The sequence below is a fragment of the Schistocerca americana genome, chromosome 4, assembly GCF_021461395.2.
Source record: "Schistocerca americana isolate TAMUIC-IGC-003095 chromosome 4, iqSchAmer2.1, whole genome shotgun sequence".
Lineage (NCBI taxonomy): Eukaryota > Metazoa > Arthropoda > Insecta > Orthoptera > Acrididae > Schistocerca > Schistocerca americana.
The window spans coordinates 350475042-350492499 of NC_060122.1; the positions used below are offsets into that span (position 1 = coordinate 350475042).

Here is a 17458-nt window from a genome sequence, read left to right on the forward strand (position 1 = left end):
ACCTACAATACTGCTAGTACTTCTCATACACTTCTTAAATTTGATCTAGCTGGCCTAGTACTCTTGAGAGATGGGATTGAAATAGTCCTAGATGAACTGCAAATGAATGCTGAATCACGGTTTTCACTACTGAAGCTGTGAAAGGAGATAATGAGTTGTACCTGGAAAGCCCTGCAGATAAGGGCACTGCCTGCCAAAAGCAAGAGCCCTAGTTTGAATCTTGGTTTGACGGAAAGCTTTGATCTTTCACAATGTTATACCACAGTATGTGGTGGAATTAAGTATTTTGGAAACAAACCAAAGGCTGTGGCTACTGTAGTCTCAACAATATGCTGTCTCAAGAGTATCAGTTCAGCAATGTATATGAATGATCTTCTGTACAGTTTGAAAGGTAGGAGTGAGGTACTAGGAGCATTAAAGCTGTGAAAGTTGGTCATGAGTCACATCTGGACAGCTCAGCCATTAAGAGCTTTATGCATAAATTTAATAACCCTGATTCAAAATCCAACTGTGTATAGAGATTTAATCAGTCAGGAAACTTCATGAAATGAAATTGTGAAATAATAAAGAAATATTTATATAATAGAGGGAAACATTCCACGTGGGAAAAATATATCTAAAAAGAAAGATGATGAAACTTACCAAACAAAAGCGCTGGCAGGTCGATAGACACACAAACAAACACAAACATACACACAAAATTCTAGCTTTCGCAACCAATGGTTGCCTCGTCAGGAAAGAGGGAAGGAGAAGGAAAGACAAAAGGATATGGGTTTTAAGGGAGAGGGTAAGGAGTCATTCCAATCCCGGGAGCGGAAAGACTTACCTTAGGGGGAAAAAAGGACAGGTATACACTCGCACACACACACATATCCATCCACACATACACAGACACAAGCAGACATTTGTAAAGGCAAAGAGTTTGGGCAGAGATGTCAGTCGGGGCAGATGTACAGAGGCAAAGATGAAGTTGAAAGACAGGTGAGGTATGAGCGGCGGCAAATTGAAATTAGAAATTAGCGGAGATTGAGGCCTGGCGGATAGCGAGAAGAAAGGATATGCTGAAGGGCAAGTTCCCATCTCCGGAGTTCTGACAGGTTGGTGTTAGTGGGAAGTATCCAGATAACCCGGACGGTGTAACACTGTGCCAAGATGTGCTGGCCGTGCACCAAGGCATGTTTAGCCACAGGGTGATCCTCATTACCAACAAACACTGTCTGCCTGTGTCCATTCATGCGAATGGACAGTTTGTTGCTGGTCATTCCCACATAGAACGCTTCACAGTGTAGGCAGGTCAGTTGGTAAATCACGTGGGTGCTTTCACACGTGGCTCTGCCTTTGATCGTGTACACCTTCCGGGTTACAGGACTGGAATAGGTGGTGGTGGGAGGGTGCATGGGACAGGTTTTACACCGGGGGCGGTTACAGGGGTAGGAGCCAGAGGGTAGGGAAGGTGGTTTGGGGATTTCATAGGGATGAACTAAGAGGTTGCGAAGGTTAGGTGGACGGCGGAAAGACACTCTTGGTGGAGTGGGGAGGATTTCATGAAGGATGGATCTCATTTCAGGGCAGGATTTGAGGAAGTCGTATCCCTGCTGGAGAGCCACATTCAGAATCTGATCCAGTCCCGGAAAGTATCCCGTCACAAGTGGGGCACTTTTGGGGTTCTTCTGTGGAAGGTTCCGGGTTTGAGGAGATGAGGATGTGGCTCTGGTTATTTGCTTCTGTACCAGGTCGGGAGGGTAGTTACGGGATGCAAAAGCTGTTTTCAGGTTGTTGGTGTAATGGTTCAAGGATTCCGGACTGGAGCAGATTCGTTTGCCACGAAGACCAAGGCTGTAGGGAAGGGACCGTTTGATGTGGAATGGGTGGCAGCTGTCATAATGGAGGTACTGTTGCTTGTTGGTGGGTTTAATGTGGACGGACGTGTGAAGCTGGCCATTGGACAGGTGGAGGTCAACGTCAAGGAAAGTGGCATGGGATTTGGAGTAGGACCAGGTGAATCTGATGGAACCAAAGGAGTTAAGGTTGGAGAGGAAATTCTGGAGTTCTTCTTCACTGTGAGTCCAGATCACTCACCCTTCACAACCTTTCCAGCAAACCTCAACCTCCTCTCATTGCACACAAACCCAGTCTCTCCCATCTACTCAATCTCCCACTTCCAGCTCCACTCCCTCCAAAACCTCAAAATTCCAATCAACGCAATCTGGAACCACAACACCCCAATTCAGTAGTTAACCTTTCCTCCAAACCTCTCTCCCAATCCGAAACCTCTGTCCTATCCAAAGGCCTCACCTTCAGCCCCACTCCCAGATTTAACCAAACAGCCCTCGTCAAAGATTTACTGTCCTACACCCGTACTCTCTGCTGGAAATATCACTTTGCCACGAAGAAAAATGATCCTAATCCTACTCCTAATGATCCAATTCCCCAAGACACTATCCAAATTGAACCATGTCTGGAACAGTTCCGTCCTCCGTCACAGCGGGACCCACCTCCTCTTCCTCAAAATCACCCTCTCCTAACCTTCCAGGAATTTCTGACTTCCAGCCTTGCCTCTCAATCCTTCTTAAAAAACCTTAATCCTACTCCCAACATCACCACTGCTGAAGCCCAGGCTATCCGTGATCTGAAGGCTGACCGATCCACCGTCATTCTTCCGGCGGACAAGGGTTCCACAACTGTGGTACTTGATCGTCGGGAGTATGTGGCTGAGGGACTGCGTCAGCTTTCAGACAACACTACTTACAAAGTTTGCCAAGGCAAGCCCATTCCTGATGTCCAGGCGGAGCTTCAAGGAATCCTCAGAACCTTAGGCCCCCTACAAAACCTTTCACCCGATTCCATCAACCTCCTGACCCCACCAACACCCCGCACCCCTACCTTCTACCTTCTTCCCAAAATTCACAAACCCAATCATCCCGGCCGTCCCATTGTAGCTGGTTACCAAGCCCCCACCGAACGCATCTCTGCCTACGTAGATCAACACCTTCAACCCATTACATGCAGTCTCCCATCCTTCATCAAAGACACCAACCACTTTCTCAAACGCCTGGAATCCCTACCCAGTCTGTTACCCCCGGAAACCATCCTTGTAACCATTGATGCCACTTCCTTATACACAAATATTCCGCATGTCCAGGGCCTCGCTGCGATGGAGCACTTCCTTTCACGCCGATCACCTGCCGCCCTACCTAAAACCTCTTTCCTCATTACCTTAGCCAGCTTCATCCTGACCCACAACTTCTTCACTTTTGAAGGCCAGACATACCAACAATTAAAGGGAACAGCCATGGGTACCAGGATGGCCCCCTCGTATGCCAACCTATTCATGGGTCGCTTAGAGGAAGCCTTCCTGGTTACCCAGGCCTGCCAACCCGAAGTTTGGTACAGATTTATTGATGACATTTTCGTGATCTGGACTCACAGTGAAGAAGAACTCCAGAATTTCCTCTCCAACCTTAACTCCTTTGGTTCCATCAGATTCACCTGGTCCTACTCCAAATCCCATGCCACTTTCCTTGACGTTGACCTCCACCTGTCCAATGGCCAGCTTCACACGTCCGTCCACATTAAACCCACCAACAAGCAACAGTACCTCCATTATGACAGCTGCCACCCATTCCACATCAAACGGTCCCTTCCCTACAGCCTTGGTCTTCGTGGCAAACGAATCTGCTCCAGTCCGGAATCCTTGAACCATTACACCAACAACCTGAAAACAGCTTTTGCATCCCGTAACTACCCTCCCGACCTGGTACAGAAGCAAATAACCAGAGCCACATCCTCATCTCCTCAAACCCGGAACCTTCCACAGAAGAACCCCAAAAGTGCCCCACTTGTGACGGGATACTTTCCGGGACTGGATCAGATTCTGAATGTGGCTCTCCAGCAGGGATACGACTTCCTCAAATCCTGCCCTGAAATGAGATCCATCCTTCATGAAATCCTCCCCACTCCACCAAGAGTGTCTTTCCGCCGTCCACCTAACCTTCGCAACCTCTTAGTTCATCCCTATGAAATCCCCAAACCACCTTCCCTACCCTCTGGCTCCTACCCCTGTAACCGCCCCCGGTGTAAAACCTGTCCCATGCACCCTCCCACCACCACCTATTCCAGTCCTGTAACCCGGAAGGTGTACACGATCAAAGGCAGAGCCACGTGTGAAAGCACCCACGTGATTTACCAACTGACCTGCCTACACTGTGAAGCGTTCTATGTGGGAATGACCAGCAACAAACTGTCCATTCGCATGAATGGACACAGGCAGACAGTGTTTGTTGGTAATGAGGATCACCCTGTGGCTAAACATGCCTTGGTGCACGGCCAGCACATCTTGGCACAGTGTTACACCGTCCGGGTTATCTGGATACTTCCCACTAACACCAACCTGTCAGAACTCCGGAGATGGGAACTTGCCCTTCAGCATATCCTTTCTTCTCGCTATCCGCCAGGCCTCAATCTCCGCTAATTTCTAATTTCAATTTGCCGCCGCTCATACCTCACCTGTCTTTCAACTTCATCTTTGCCTCTGTACATCTGCCCCGACTGACATCTCTGCCCAAACTCTTTGCCTTTACAAATGTCTGCTTGTGTCTGTGTATGTGTGGATGGATATGTGTGTGTGTGCGAGTGTATACCTGTCCTTTTTTCCCCCTAAGGTAAGTCTTTCCGCTCCCGGGATTGGAATGACTCCTTACCCTCTCCCTTAAAACCCATATCCTTTTGTCTTTCCTTCTCCTTCCCTCTTTCCTGACGAGGCAACCATTGGTTGCGAAAGCTAGAATTTTGTGTGTATGTTTGTGTTTGTTTGTGTGTCTATCGACCTGCCAGCGCTTTTGTTTGGTAAGTTTCATCATCTTTCTTTTTAGATATAAAGAAATATTTAAGTAGACCATCTGTATGAAACTGTAACTACTGTCATTAGTGATAGTCTGATTACATAATATTAATATTAATTAATAATATTAATAATATTATTAATTGATGTATTTGTTCTTCAAATTGCTGCAAACTGACACACTATTATACAAAGAAAATAGTTGCTATGATTTCTTGACAGCACTGAACTACTTTTGCCTATTATTTTTTAAATGCCTGTACATAATACAGAACTTACATAATACAAAAATTATGGTTATGGTTTTATGCAGCCCTCCCACTAAATACTACTGCAAGGGTACTCAGCTTTGCATCATTAAATTTGGGATTTCCCCCCTGAGAGTCAGAGGTGCATAACTTACTGTACCCTTGACATCTATAAGGGAGTAAACATTTTGGCAACAATGTTACAGGTTATGGTTATAAATAATACAAGTACACATATTTTTATATGTATGATATTATGTGTTAGTGCAAATATTTGTCTTGTGCTCTACTGTGTCATTGAGGTACTCCTTGGATAGTGTGCAGTGATTGGAATTAACCAGCAAAATCCTTTACATCACAGCAAGTACACATGGAGCTTCCAACACCACATTGAAGACCTGAGGAGAGCCTCGGAGTCAAGACTGGTCAATGACAATCTTATTCAATAATGGACATATAAATGTCTCTGTAACAAAATCTGCAGTTCATTATGGTGCAAGACTTAACTCAAATATGATATGCATAACTGGATGAACAAAACATGTCCAAGTTACTTACAATACTTGAAGTTCACTTCAAAAGAAGAGACTTGAGAAGAGTTAATATGTAATACCTAAATCAAGCCTATATGAATATTTTTATGATTTTTGCCATCCAGAAACCTCTCACTATCCACTCTCCATTGTCATACTTTCTGTAGAGGCTCCTTAGTACAGGGGCATCAGCATCTTTCTAATGAGTCTCTTGGAGACAAAGGTTAAATGGCCTTGCATAGTATCAGTCCTGCCACTTGTACATTGAAGACATCAATGTTTTGCTGTTGTGCAGGAGCCAATTAATAGTGAAGTTTGTCATTGTCTTCGTGTAGTGATGTGAACCAGTGGTAGCTGGAAAAATTTCAGAGACTTTTTGGTTCCCTCTGGCATAATCGCATAGAAGCTAAGCTCTGTAGTCTGATGGCTCCAGAACTGTGTTATTTTCTTTGTTTCCATCCTTTCTTATAGGTTTCTGTTCAAGTGGTGAATAAAGTACATGTCTAAATAGCAATGCATAGAGTTTTAATGTAGTTTGTTTAGGTTTTCTACATAATGAGGAAGACAAGCCATTGCTATATTTTCTAGTGTGCTTTGGGAATACAGAGCTTATTAAAACATTAATTCTGGATGTATATCTGCATTTACAAATCACAAGCATTAAATTAATAAACTGTGTCTGTGTAGATTCAGCAACCTGTTTAGTTATTTCAGTGTTGAGTGAAAAGCTGTGGAAATTGGAATTTTTAATTACCTTAATCAATCCCTTACATATGGGCAGTCTCTGCCCCACACTACATTATTTTGTCAGCATTTCATGTAAACTTGTAGCTACGAACACCATGTACTTTCGTCAATGCTGTCATGCTGCATTTTGCTTGTCCACCACAGGTAGATTGGTGCACCCTAACTTTTGGTACCTGAACCTTCTGATCAGATTTGGGATATAAGATTGTACTTTCAGACATATAAACCCATTCTTAGTGGAGTCAGGCAAACCAATGGAAGGTACTATTAATTGATTTTTTCCACAGTATTCACTGCCATTGATCCAGTTCATAAAGTTTTGCATGCTTTATGTTCCCTCATCCTTCAATCTTGTAGATATTTAGTCATTATTTTTATAATATCCCTATATATAAGTTACTACACACCTTATCAGGAGAAAAGAAACTGGCGTTCTACGGATCGGAGCGTGGAATGTCAGATCCCTTAATCGGGCAGGTAGGTTAGAAAATTTAAAAAGGGTAATGGATAGGTTGAAGTTAGATATTGAGGGAATTAGTGAATTTCTGTGGCAGGAGGAACAAGACTTCTGGTCAGGTGAATACAGGTTTATAAATACAAAATCAAATAGGGGAAATGCAGGAGTAGGTTTAATAATGAATAAAAAAATAGGAGTGCGGGTAAGCTACTACCAATAGCATAGAGAATGCATTATTGTGGCCAAGATAGACACGAAGCCCATGCCTACTACAGTAGTACAAGTTTATATGTCAACTAGCTCTGAAGATGATGAATAAATTGATGAAATGTATGATGAGATAAAAGAAATTATTCAGGTAGTGAAGGGAGACGAAAATTTAATAGTCATGGGTGACTGGAATTCGAGAGTAGGAAAAGGGAGAAAAGGAAACATAGTGGGTGAATATGTATTGGGGGAGAGAAATGAAAGAGGAAGCCGCCTGGTAGAATTTTGCACAGAGCATAACTTAATCATAGCTAACACTTGGTTCAAGAATCATAAAAGAAGGTTGTATACATGGAAGAATCCTGGAGATACTAGAAGCTATCAGATAGATTATATAATGGTAAGACAGATATTTAGGAACCAGGTATTAAATTGTGAGACATCTCCAGGGGCAGATGTGGACTCTGACCACAATCTATTGGTTATGAACTGTAGATTAAAACTGAAGAAACTGCAAAAAGGTGGGAAGTTAAGGAGATGGGACCTGGATAAACTGACTAAACCAGAAGTTGTACAGAGTTTCAGGGAGAGCATAAGGGAACAATTGAAAGGAATGGGGGAAAGAAATACAGTAGAATAAGAATGGGTAGCTCTGAGGGATGAAGTAGTGAAGGCAGCAGAGGATCAAGTAGGTAAAAAGATGAGGGCTAGTAGAAATCCTTGGGTAACAGAAGAAATATTGAATTTAATTGATGAAAGGAGAAAATATAAAAGTGCAGTAAATGAAGCAGGCAAAAGGGAATATAAACATCTAAAAAATGAGATCGACAGGAAATGCAAAATGGCTAAGCAGGGATGGCTAGAGGACAAATGTAAGGATGTAGAGGATTATCTCACTAGGGGTAAGATAGATACTGCCTACAGGAAAATTAAAGAGACCTTTGGAGAAAAGAGGACCACTTGTATGAATATCAAGAGCTCAGATGGAAACCCAGTTCTAAGCAAAGAAGGGAAAGCAGAAAGGTGGAAGGAGTATATAGAGGGTCTATACAAGGGCGATGTACTTGAGGACAATATTATGGAAATGGAAGAGGATGTAGATGAAGATGAAATGGGAGATACTATACTGCGTGAAGAGTTTGACAGAGCACTGAAAGACCTGAGTCGAAACAAGGCCCCGGGAGCAGACAACATTCCATTAGAACTACTGATAGCCTTGGGAGAGCCAATCCTGACAAAACTCTACCATCTGGTAAGCAAGATGTATGAGACAGGCGAAATACCCTCAGACTTCAAGAAGAATATAATAATTCCAATCCCAAAGAAAGCAGGTGTTGACAGATGTGAAAATTACCAAACTATCAGTTTAATAAGTCACAGCTGCAAAATAACTAACACGAATTCTTTACAGACGAATGGAAAAACTGGTAGAAGCCGACCTCAGCGAAGATCAGTTCGGATTCTGCAGAAATGTTGGAACGCGTGAGGCAATACTGGCCCTACGACTTATCTTAGAAAATAGATTAAGGAAAGGCAAACCTATATTTCTAGCATTTGTAGACTTAGAGAAAGCTTTTGACAATGTTGACTGGAATACTCTCTTTCAAATTCTAAAGGTGGCAGGGGTGAAATACAGGGAGCGAAAGACTATTTACAATTTGTACAGAATCCAGATGGCAGTTATAAGAGTCGAGGGGCATGAAAGGGAAGCAGCGGTTGGCAAGGGAGTGAGGCAGGGTTGTAGCCTGTCCCTGATGTTATTCAATCTGTATATTGAGCAGTAGAGGAAACAAAAGAAAAATTCGGAGTAGGTATTAAAGTCCATGGAGAAGAAATAAAAACTTTGAGGTTTGCTGATGACATTGTAATTCTGTCAGAGACAGCAAAGGACTTGGAAGAGCAGTTGAATGGAATGGACAGTGTCTTGAAAGGAGGATATAAGATGAACATCAACAAAAGCAGAACGAGGATAATGGAATGTAGTCGAATTAAGTCAGGTGATGCTGAGGGAATTAGATTGGGAAATGACACACTTAAAGTAGTAAAGGAGTTTTGTTATTTGGGGAGCAAAATAACTGATGATGGTCGAAGTAGAGAGGATATAAAATGTAGACTGGCAATGGCAAGGAAAGCGTTTCTGAAGAAGAGAAATTTGTTAACATCGAGTATTGATTTAAGTGTCAGGAAGTCGTTTCTGAAAGTATTTGTATGGAGTGTAGCCATGTATGGACGTGAAACATGGACGATAACCAGTTTGGACAAGAAGAGAATAGAAGCTTTCGAAATGTGGTGCTACAGAAGGATGCTGAAGATTAGTTGGGTAGATCACATAACTAATGAGGAGGTATTGAATAGAATTGGGGAGAAGAGGAGTTTGTGGCACAACTTGACTAGAAGAAGGGACCGGTTGGTAGGACATGTTCTGAGGCATAAAGGGATCACAAATTTAGCATTGTAGGGCAGCGTGGAGGGCAAAAATCGTAGAGGGAGACCAAGAGATGAATACACTAAGCAGGTTCAGAAGGATGTAGGTTGCAGCAAGTACTGGGAGATGAAGAAACTTTCACAGGATAGAGTAGCATGGAGAGCTGCATCAAACCAGTCTCAGGACTGAAGACAACAACAACAACAACACACCCTTACTCTAGCTTAAGAGTAGTGAAGTTATATTATAATTGGATATTCTCACAGTGTTTTGGTTTTCATGTGATAAGTCATTTGAATTGCATTACAGTTTCAGTATGGAGGATTTATTGATGGCCTGTGAGGTCCTTCAGGCATTTGTGTATATGGAAAGAAAACATCTTTAGACAGATGCCTTTGTTGTTTATCTTTAGTGAAACTATTTTACATCACTGAAGGAATCTTGTTACAAATTTTCATTATTTTATAGTATTTGTTTACTCTGGAGACTATTCACACAAATTTACTTGATTGGCTGGTTGCTTTAGTATCCGATAGGCCATATGAACTGCTGTGATTATTTTTCTTCTATTACTAAGCTCCACTTTGGTGTCACAAAAAATCATTTAATATGACTGCAAATAGGAATATACAGAGGCGTAAGAAGATATTTTAAGAAGATATTTCTTCTGAGCAAGAGTGACGCAAATTTCAGATTTCCTGAGTGCAACATGAAAATTTCATATCTAGCACTGCCAATGTTGACCATCAATGGACAAAATTCAAGGGTGCTGTACAATATGCCTTAGACAAGTGTGTGCTGTGCAAAAATGTGAGGGATGTGAAAGACCTGCCACAATTTAACCGCCATATTAAAAAGCTGATACAAAAGCAAAGACAGCTTCACTACAAATTTAAGTATAGCTGAATGCTCATGACAAATAAAACTGAACAAAGCTAAAATTAACACAAAGAAAGCCATGCATGAAATGATCAATAAATCTGAAAGTAAATTTTCATTTAATGACTCATCAGAAAATCCTCAGAAGTTTTGGTCTTCTATTAAATCAGAAATACATCAAAGCCATCTGTCCAGACACACTATGACCATAATGACATTGACGCAGAAGATGACAGAGAGAAAGCCAAAACACTCAAATTATTTTTCAAATCTATTTCACTGAGGTAGATTTACAGCAGTTCCTCCTATAAACCACTGCATGAATGTCAAAGTGACTGATACTGAAATAAGTGACCGTGGGACAGAAAATCAACTGAAATCACTCACCAAAGCAAAGGTACTGGACCTGATAGAATTTCAATACAATTCTACAAGGAGCATGCAACAATACTTACCCATCTTCTAGTAACAGTCTACTGTAGGTTGCTGAAGGAGGGAAGCATTTCTAATGGCTGAAAAAAAGCACACCTCATTCCTGTTGTCAAGAAGGGTCATAGAACAGATGCAGAAAACTTTAGGTCTATATCTCTGACATCAGTCTGTTGTAGACTTTGGAACATCTTTCACACTCGTGCATTCTGACATTTCTGGAGGCTAAAAATCCCCTCTGTAGGAATCAACATGGGTTGCAAAAATAAAAGTCATGTAAATGCAAGATTGGTCTGTTAATTCACGAGACCCAGAAAGCAGTAGATACAGGAACTCAGGTTGATGCAGTGTTCCTTGACTTGTGGGAGGCATTCAGCACAGTTGCACATTGTCATTTAATTCACAAAATGGGAGTGCACAGAATATCAGATCAGCTGTGTGATTGGACTGGAGAGTTTCTAGCAAACACAATACAATGTATCATTATCATTTGGGTATACTCTAGTGGAGTGTTACTGGAGGATTACTTTTCTCAATATATGTAAATGACTTTAATGGGCAGATAAGTTGCAACACTAGAAAACTGTAGAGAATTACAGAAAGTCCTGCTAAGGATCAATGCTCAGTGCAGTGATCGGCAATTGATCCTCAACATACACTAATGTAATGAGTTGTGCATAAATAGGCAGAATGACCTATTATTATGTAATTATACAATTGGCAAACAATCATTGGAAGTGGTCACATCCATAAAATATATAGGAGTATGCATACATAGTGATTTAAAGTGGAATCACTGAATAAACTAATGGCAAGTAAGGCAGATACCCGACAGATTCATTGAAGGATCCTCAGGAAATGTAGTTCACTCACAAAGGAGTTAGCTTACAAAACACCCATTTAATGAATAGCTGAATACTGCTCATCTGTCTAGGATCTGCTCCAGATAGGACTTACAAGAATTAGAGAAGACACAAAGAAGAGTAGTGCATTTTGTTACAGGTTCATTGAGTGTGTGTGAAAGAGCAGTGCATTTCATTACAGGTTCATTTAGTTAAATGTGAAAGAACCATGGAGGCACTCATTTATCTTAGAGGCTGATGCTGCAAGAGAGGCATTCTACATCATGGCATCATTTATTGTTAAAAGTTTCATGTCTGTACATTTGTCGAAGAGTCAACCAACGTATTGCTTCCTCATACATGTATCTTGTGAAAAGAACCACAAAGGTAAAATTAAGACAGATTTGAGCTCACATGAAGGCAGGCTTACCAACAATCTTGCTCCCTGTGACGCATTTGGAACAGGAACAGGAGAAGCCAGAAGTGACAGTGGTATACAAAGAACCCTCCACTACACACTGTACGGTGGCTTGCAGAGTACAGATGTAGATGAAGACCATACTGAAACTGGACTGTAGCAGAGAATTCTAGGTTTACCAAATCTGAATCAACCAAGCCCTTGTTGGACACCCTAAAAGGCTCGCCAACAGTGTTATTCATAACTCAATGTGCTGATTTTTAATTATTATGGATACAGCAAGCATTACCACATACCAGAATATGAGTTTTGCTGTCACAAATATAGTTAAAGAGGAAGCTTTAATATATTATTATTATTATTGATTAGTTACTTAAAAATTATTCTTTATTATTGGTTAGTTAATTAAAATTATTCTCTATTTATTTATTTATTATAAATAAATATTCTTTATGTGTGCTTTTATTTAAATTATTGGTTTAGTTACTGGTTTTAGTTTGTTTAGCTTAGTTTCTTATTTCCTTTTATCTTTACTCTCCTGAAAACCTGGAAAACATAAATATTTTCATTTCAAATACCGCAGGAGAACAAGAGATGTATTCTGCAGTGTGGCAATCTCACAGAAATTCCTCGTCATTATCTGCTCCACCTGAAATCTCTAAAACCTTTACTCACTATGCAGATCATAAAGCACAACTGTGTGCTATTTTGTTTGAAGAGCCGGGATGATAGGTCCAACAATTTAGCAAGTTAAAGTTTATTAATTTGGAGATAATCTCTCAACAAATTCTGACCATGGAAAATGCAGGTTCACACTATTGTTCCAAACTTTACCACCGAGTGATCTATGTCTCGAAATATCGTGATAATTAACTAATTTCAGTATGGAGATATACACGCCTTGAATACTTGATGTTAGTTATTGGATTTTATTTTGTGCAAAAAACTATTTGAACATTTACTATATACCGTAATGGTGTCTCACAACAAAGCCCGTTCAAAGTAATTTGCTATTTTTGTCTGCTGCTCAACAACATGTGCAGTGTTATTTGTTAGCAGGAGTTAGAAGTTAATGCAAGATCTGAAAATCTCATAATTTGTCTATTGAACACGATTTTGTTATCAACTGACATTTTAACAAACTGTTATGTATACAGCATTCTTTTTTGTTTCACTTAAATGATTTTTCATGAATGTAAGTGGTAAAAGTAAACTGAAAGACAGAATTTACAAAACTGTAGTCTGATTTGGGTTATTTATTATAAAGAGTAGAAGGAACAATTACTGTAAAAGAAGATATATTAAATATACTTACAGCTAAGCCAAGATAATTATGGGAACAGAAATTCAGTATCTTTGATTTTTGGCCCTCGATAGTAATTGGAACTTTCTGACTTGAGGTAAGGACATGTTCCTGTTTCCACGCATCTGCATCCTTTATGTTTTTAAGCTCCTCACACAAAATGCTCTTAAGAGCTGCAGCTGCATCTGAATGTGCACCTCGAAGAAATGTAATGCTTTTCACTCGCTGTTTGAAAGAGAACATCACTGTGGGCAGGAAATACAGAAACATTACACGACCAAATAATAAGCAAGGATATCTGTTAAATGAAAAAATTTATAAATAAATCTAAGAAAACACAAGTTTGTGATGTTTTCTATACACAACTGTCATCAATGGATATATGTTTCAGGAAATTCATGACACTTAGCTGCATTAGAATAATTTATTAATTTTCTACTGGCTTTGATCACAGACCATCATCTGGCATGAAAAAAAAACAGGCTACTGCAAGTCACGTATCAATCATGCTGAGCCATACAATCATATTAACTGTCAGTTTCATGAGCAATAATATAGAGAACCATTACTTTTCATATCAACAACCTTCCCAATGTGCACACAACAGGAACCTACTGTGTGCATTTGATGAAGGTTGTTGACTTATCAAAAGTATTGGTCTTGTATATTATTGCTCACAAAACTGACAGGTATTACAATTGTATGGTTCTGTATGATTGATATGTGACTTCCAGTAGCCAATTTTCTTGTGCCAGATGATATCAGTGACCGAAACCAGTAGCAAAATAATAAATTGTTTTAATGCAGGCAAGTGTCATGAATTTCATGAAACAAGCTGACAGATCAGATTTCTTTCACACTCTATGCTTCAGAATTGAGAAGTAGAATATTTATTTATCCCTGATTATTTATGGTAAAACAGACTTTGGATTTAATATGTGGCCAGAGAGAAGAAAGTAACAGAGCAAATCATCAATTAAGGTTAATTTCCGTTATTATTATTATTATTATTATTATTATTATTATTATTACTATTTGTATATGAATCCTGTTGGATCATGCAAGCTTTTAGGTTTGTTTTCTTGATCTTGCATATGGCTCTCATTATCTCTCCATGGGCTTTTCTGTGTGTGTGTGTTTTTTTTCCCAGTCTGTTAGGTTCATTCTCATTTACTCATTTCAGAATCTCACTCTCTGGCTATCCTATCCATCAGCTTTCTCGAGGGCCCTTTTAACTTGTTGGATCCACATTAAATCCTTTAATTTTCCTACATATGCCAAAATTTTGGGTAACTCTCTATTAACTCTCTATGTTGGGAGTCTTTGAACATGTCCATAAAATTTTAATCTTGTTTTTTTCTTATGTTTGCTGCACGGCTTCACAAGCTTTCAGTTGTTTTGTAGAATTTCAGTCTATATTTATCCTCCATTTTTTTCTGGGGCAATAATTTTCTTTATTATCCTTCATTCTTTCATTAGAATCTTTTTCAGATCACCTTTTTGTTGAAAATTATAGTTTCACTTAGCTACAGAACTTCAGGTTTGGTCACTGTGTTACAATGTCCAACATTTGTTTGCCTTGACATGTGCTTTTTGTTGTAGAATGTCATGCTCTCCTGTACACTGCCAAGAGTTTCTGTAACTGAACACACTGTTTCCTTCAGTAGACTAATTGGTTCTATGACTGCACTGAGATACTTGACATATCTTTGATTTTCCCATACTTTGTGTTTAATTTCTGAATTTTAAATTTAGTGCAGATTAACTCACTTCTTCAAAACCAATTTATAGGTGTATACTCTGAGAGCTTCTGTCTGTTTGATTGCTCTGATTTCACTGTTTGCTTGTTTTGCTACATTTCCTGTGAAAGCTAAGCAAGAAATCTGAGTGACATTCCCCTCATTAATTTTACTTTGAACTCTGTGTCTGTGAGCATTTGCTTGTTGATGCTTACTGTCTCTGGATATAGTTCCTGCCATTCTAGAATGTCATAAAGAGATTGTTGTTCAACCAAGTCATGTACATTCTTGTAGTTAATGAAAGTGTGCGTGACTGGGTAGTTCTGAGTTGCTTTATATTTCAATACTGTTTTTAGGTTGAAGATCTGTTCTGCACATGAGCACTCTAGTTCAAAGCCACTTGCAATCTTATGTTCGAGCTGTGTTTGTGTTCTTTGAAGTAAACATGCTGAGAATATCTTTTATATGTATTGAAAGAGAGAGATCTTTTCATTATTATATATGTTTGTTCTGTCACCTTTCTTGTGGAGTGGGTGGATAAGTGTATACTCCTGATTTTCTGCAAGTTTCTCTGTATGCTGAATACCAATGATGATTTGTATAATTTCCTCAAGTGTGATCATCCCTATGTGCTTCAATAATTCTGTGATGGTGCCATCTTTCCCATATGTCCTGTAGTTTTTCAGTCTAAGGTAATGTTTAAAGATTTCATCTTCAGTTGAGATTTTGAGTAATAATATCTAAGAATCTCCCTGGGAAATCTTGAGGGAGGGTTCTGGACAGCTGAATAGCTCAGATAAGTATTGCACTGTTTCTCTACAGTGTTGTGACTCGTCAGACTGAGTTTGCTGACCTGCATTCTGGAGCATATGTTCTGTGATGTGTATATGCAGATCTTTGCTTTGAGTGCCCTGTAAGAGTCATAGTGTTCTTTTCCCTAAAGTTCTTTGTAGAGTCAAATTGTTCTTTCATGTGTTTCCATTTTGACTGTGTAATTTTGCCATCTGCTTTCTTATCTGAAAAAAGTGTTGTTTAGCCTCAGGAAATTTTTTGCTGTTTCATTTCTGAAAGGCCTTCTTTCATTCAAACAAAGTGTCTTCACATTCAAAGTCCTATAAATGGTTGTCATATTCTTCTTCGATGGGATCAGCTTTTTAGCTTTCAATATGATCTTGGTTTGGAACTGTTCTGCAGGTGCCTGCCTTTTGTTTCTCCCACTACTCTTTTATATTAATTCCTTCATTCTTTTATGTTTGAAATTTTTTTGGGGGTGTGTTGTCATGTGGTACATTCTCTCTCAAGTAAATTAATTTTGATGCACAGAAGTACTGTCATTTGCAACTCTGTAGACTTATACATCATGAACTTCTTTCTGTTTTGGGTACATGACCAATTTGATATTCACCAGTCAATTGTATGTATGACCTCCAGGTCTTTTACTTTCAGAGATTTTTCCTCAGTGAGATTAACATGATTTTTAAATTGATGCCTGACACTACACAATGAGTCTAGTCACATTTTTGGCGGTCAATTTATGTAGTGGTAAGTTACCAAAAAGGTTTTGGTGTTCTTTTCCCTGGCAAGTTGCAAGTTGGGTTCACCTAGTGGAAGTCTTATATCTTCGCCAGGAATTTTTGACATGTTTTCTTCCACTTTTGTCCAAAATTGTTGAACTCTTTCACAATATTTGTTATCACTGTTTGTGAGTGCATGTGCATTAATCAATGGGTACTTATTTGCAATCTGCACGTGCATTATCATGATTCTTTTGTATACAACTGTAACTTCTTTAAATGAATTTACTATTTTCTTGTTTATGACAAAAGCCATACCTAAAAATGAGTGGCATCTATTTTGACTAGCTTGTCTGTTTTGATTTAAAAGGTAGAGCAGTTATCATAAATTCTAGCATCTTCATCTGTGAAGAGCATTTCCTGATGGGGTAGTATTTGTATCTTTTGTTGATGTAGGTTGTGTAGTTTGCCTGGTTGAATCAGGATGTTGAAGTTCAAGGTTCTAATGTAAGTTGGGTTCTTTGCTGGTATTTTGCCAGAGAACTACGATTTCTCTGTGATCATGGTAATCCAGGTACCACAGAAACCAAATACTTCATTGCCGTTTGCTGATAGGTGTACTGGTTACCACCAGGGATAAAGTTATTTTTGTTCTCATGAATTATGAATGCTTGTAATCATGATTTTGGTCAGTGTTTCAACTGAGGGTTAAGGACCAGTGTTTGTAAATTTCTGAAACATAAAATTTACAGCCCTACTATTCTGGATATAGAGATGTCAATCACATTGCTACTTGTTCCAAGTCAGATGCAAATTGGATTTTGTTAAAGGAGTTGCCTGTTCTCCTACCATGCCAAAATCCACTCTTTCTGCCATC

At 39.5% G+C, this 17458-nt stretch overlaps 1 protein-coding gene across 1 annotated transcript in view; it reads right to left on the reverse strand.

Annotated features, from left to right (window-relative positions):
• LOC124613477 (2-amino-3-ketobutyrate coenzyme A ligase, mitochondrial-like) overlaps positions 1-16897 on the reverse strand; it is a 152264-nt gene extending 135367 nt beyond the window's left edge. Inside the window, exons 1-2 of the mRNA XM_047142184.1 lie at positions 16619-16897; positions 13341-13553 (exon numbers count right to left, since the gene is read on the reverse strand). Of these exons, the coding sequence (XP_046998140.1) occupies positions 13341-13553; positions 16619-16897 (492 nt within the window). The remainder of the gene's footprint in view (positions 1-13340; positions 13554-16618) is intronic.
• Between the last annotated feature and the right edge of the window lie 561 nt (positions 16898-17458).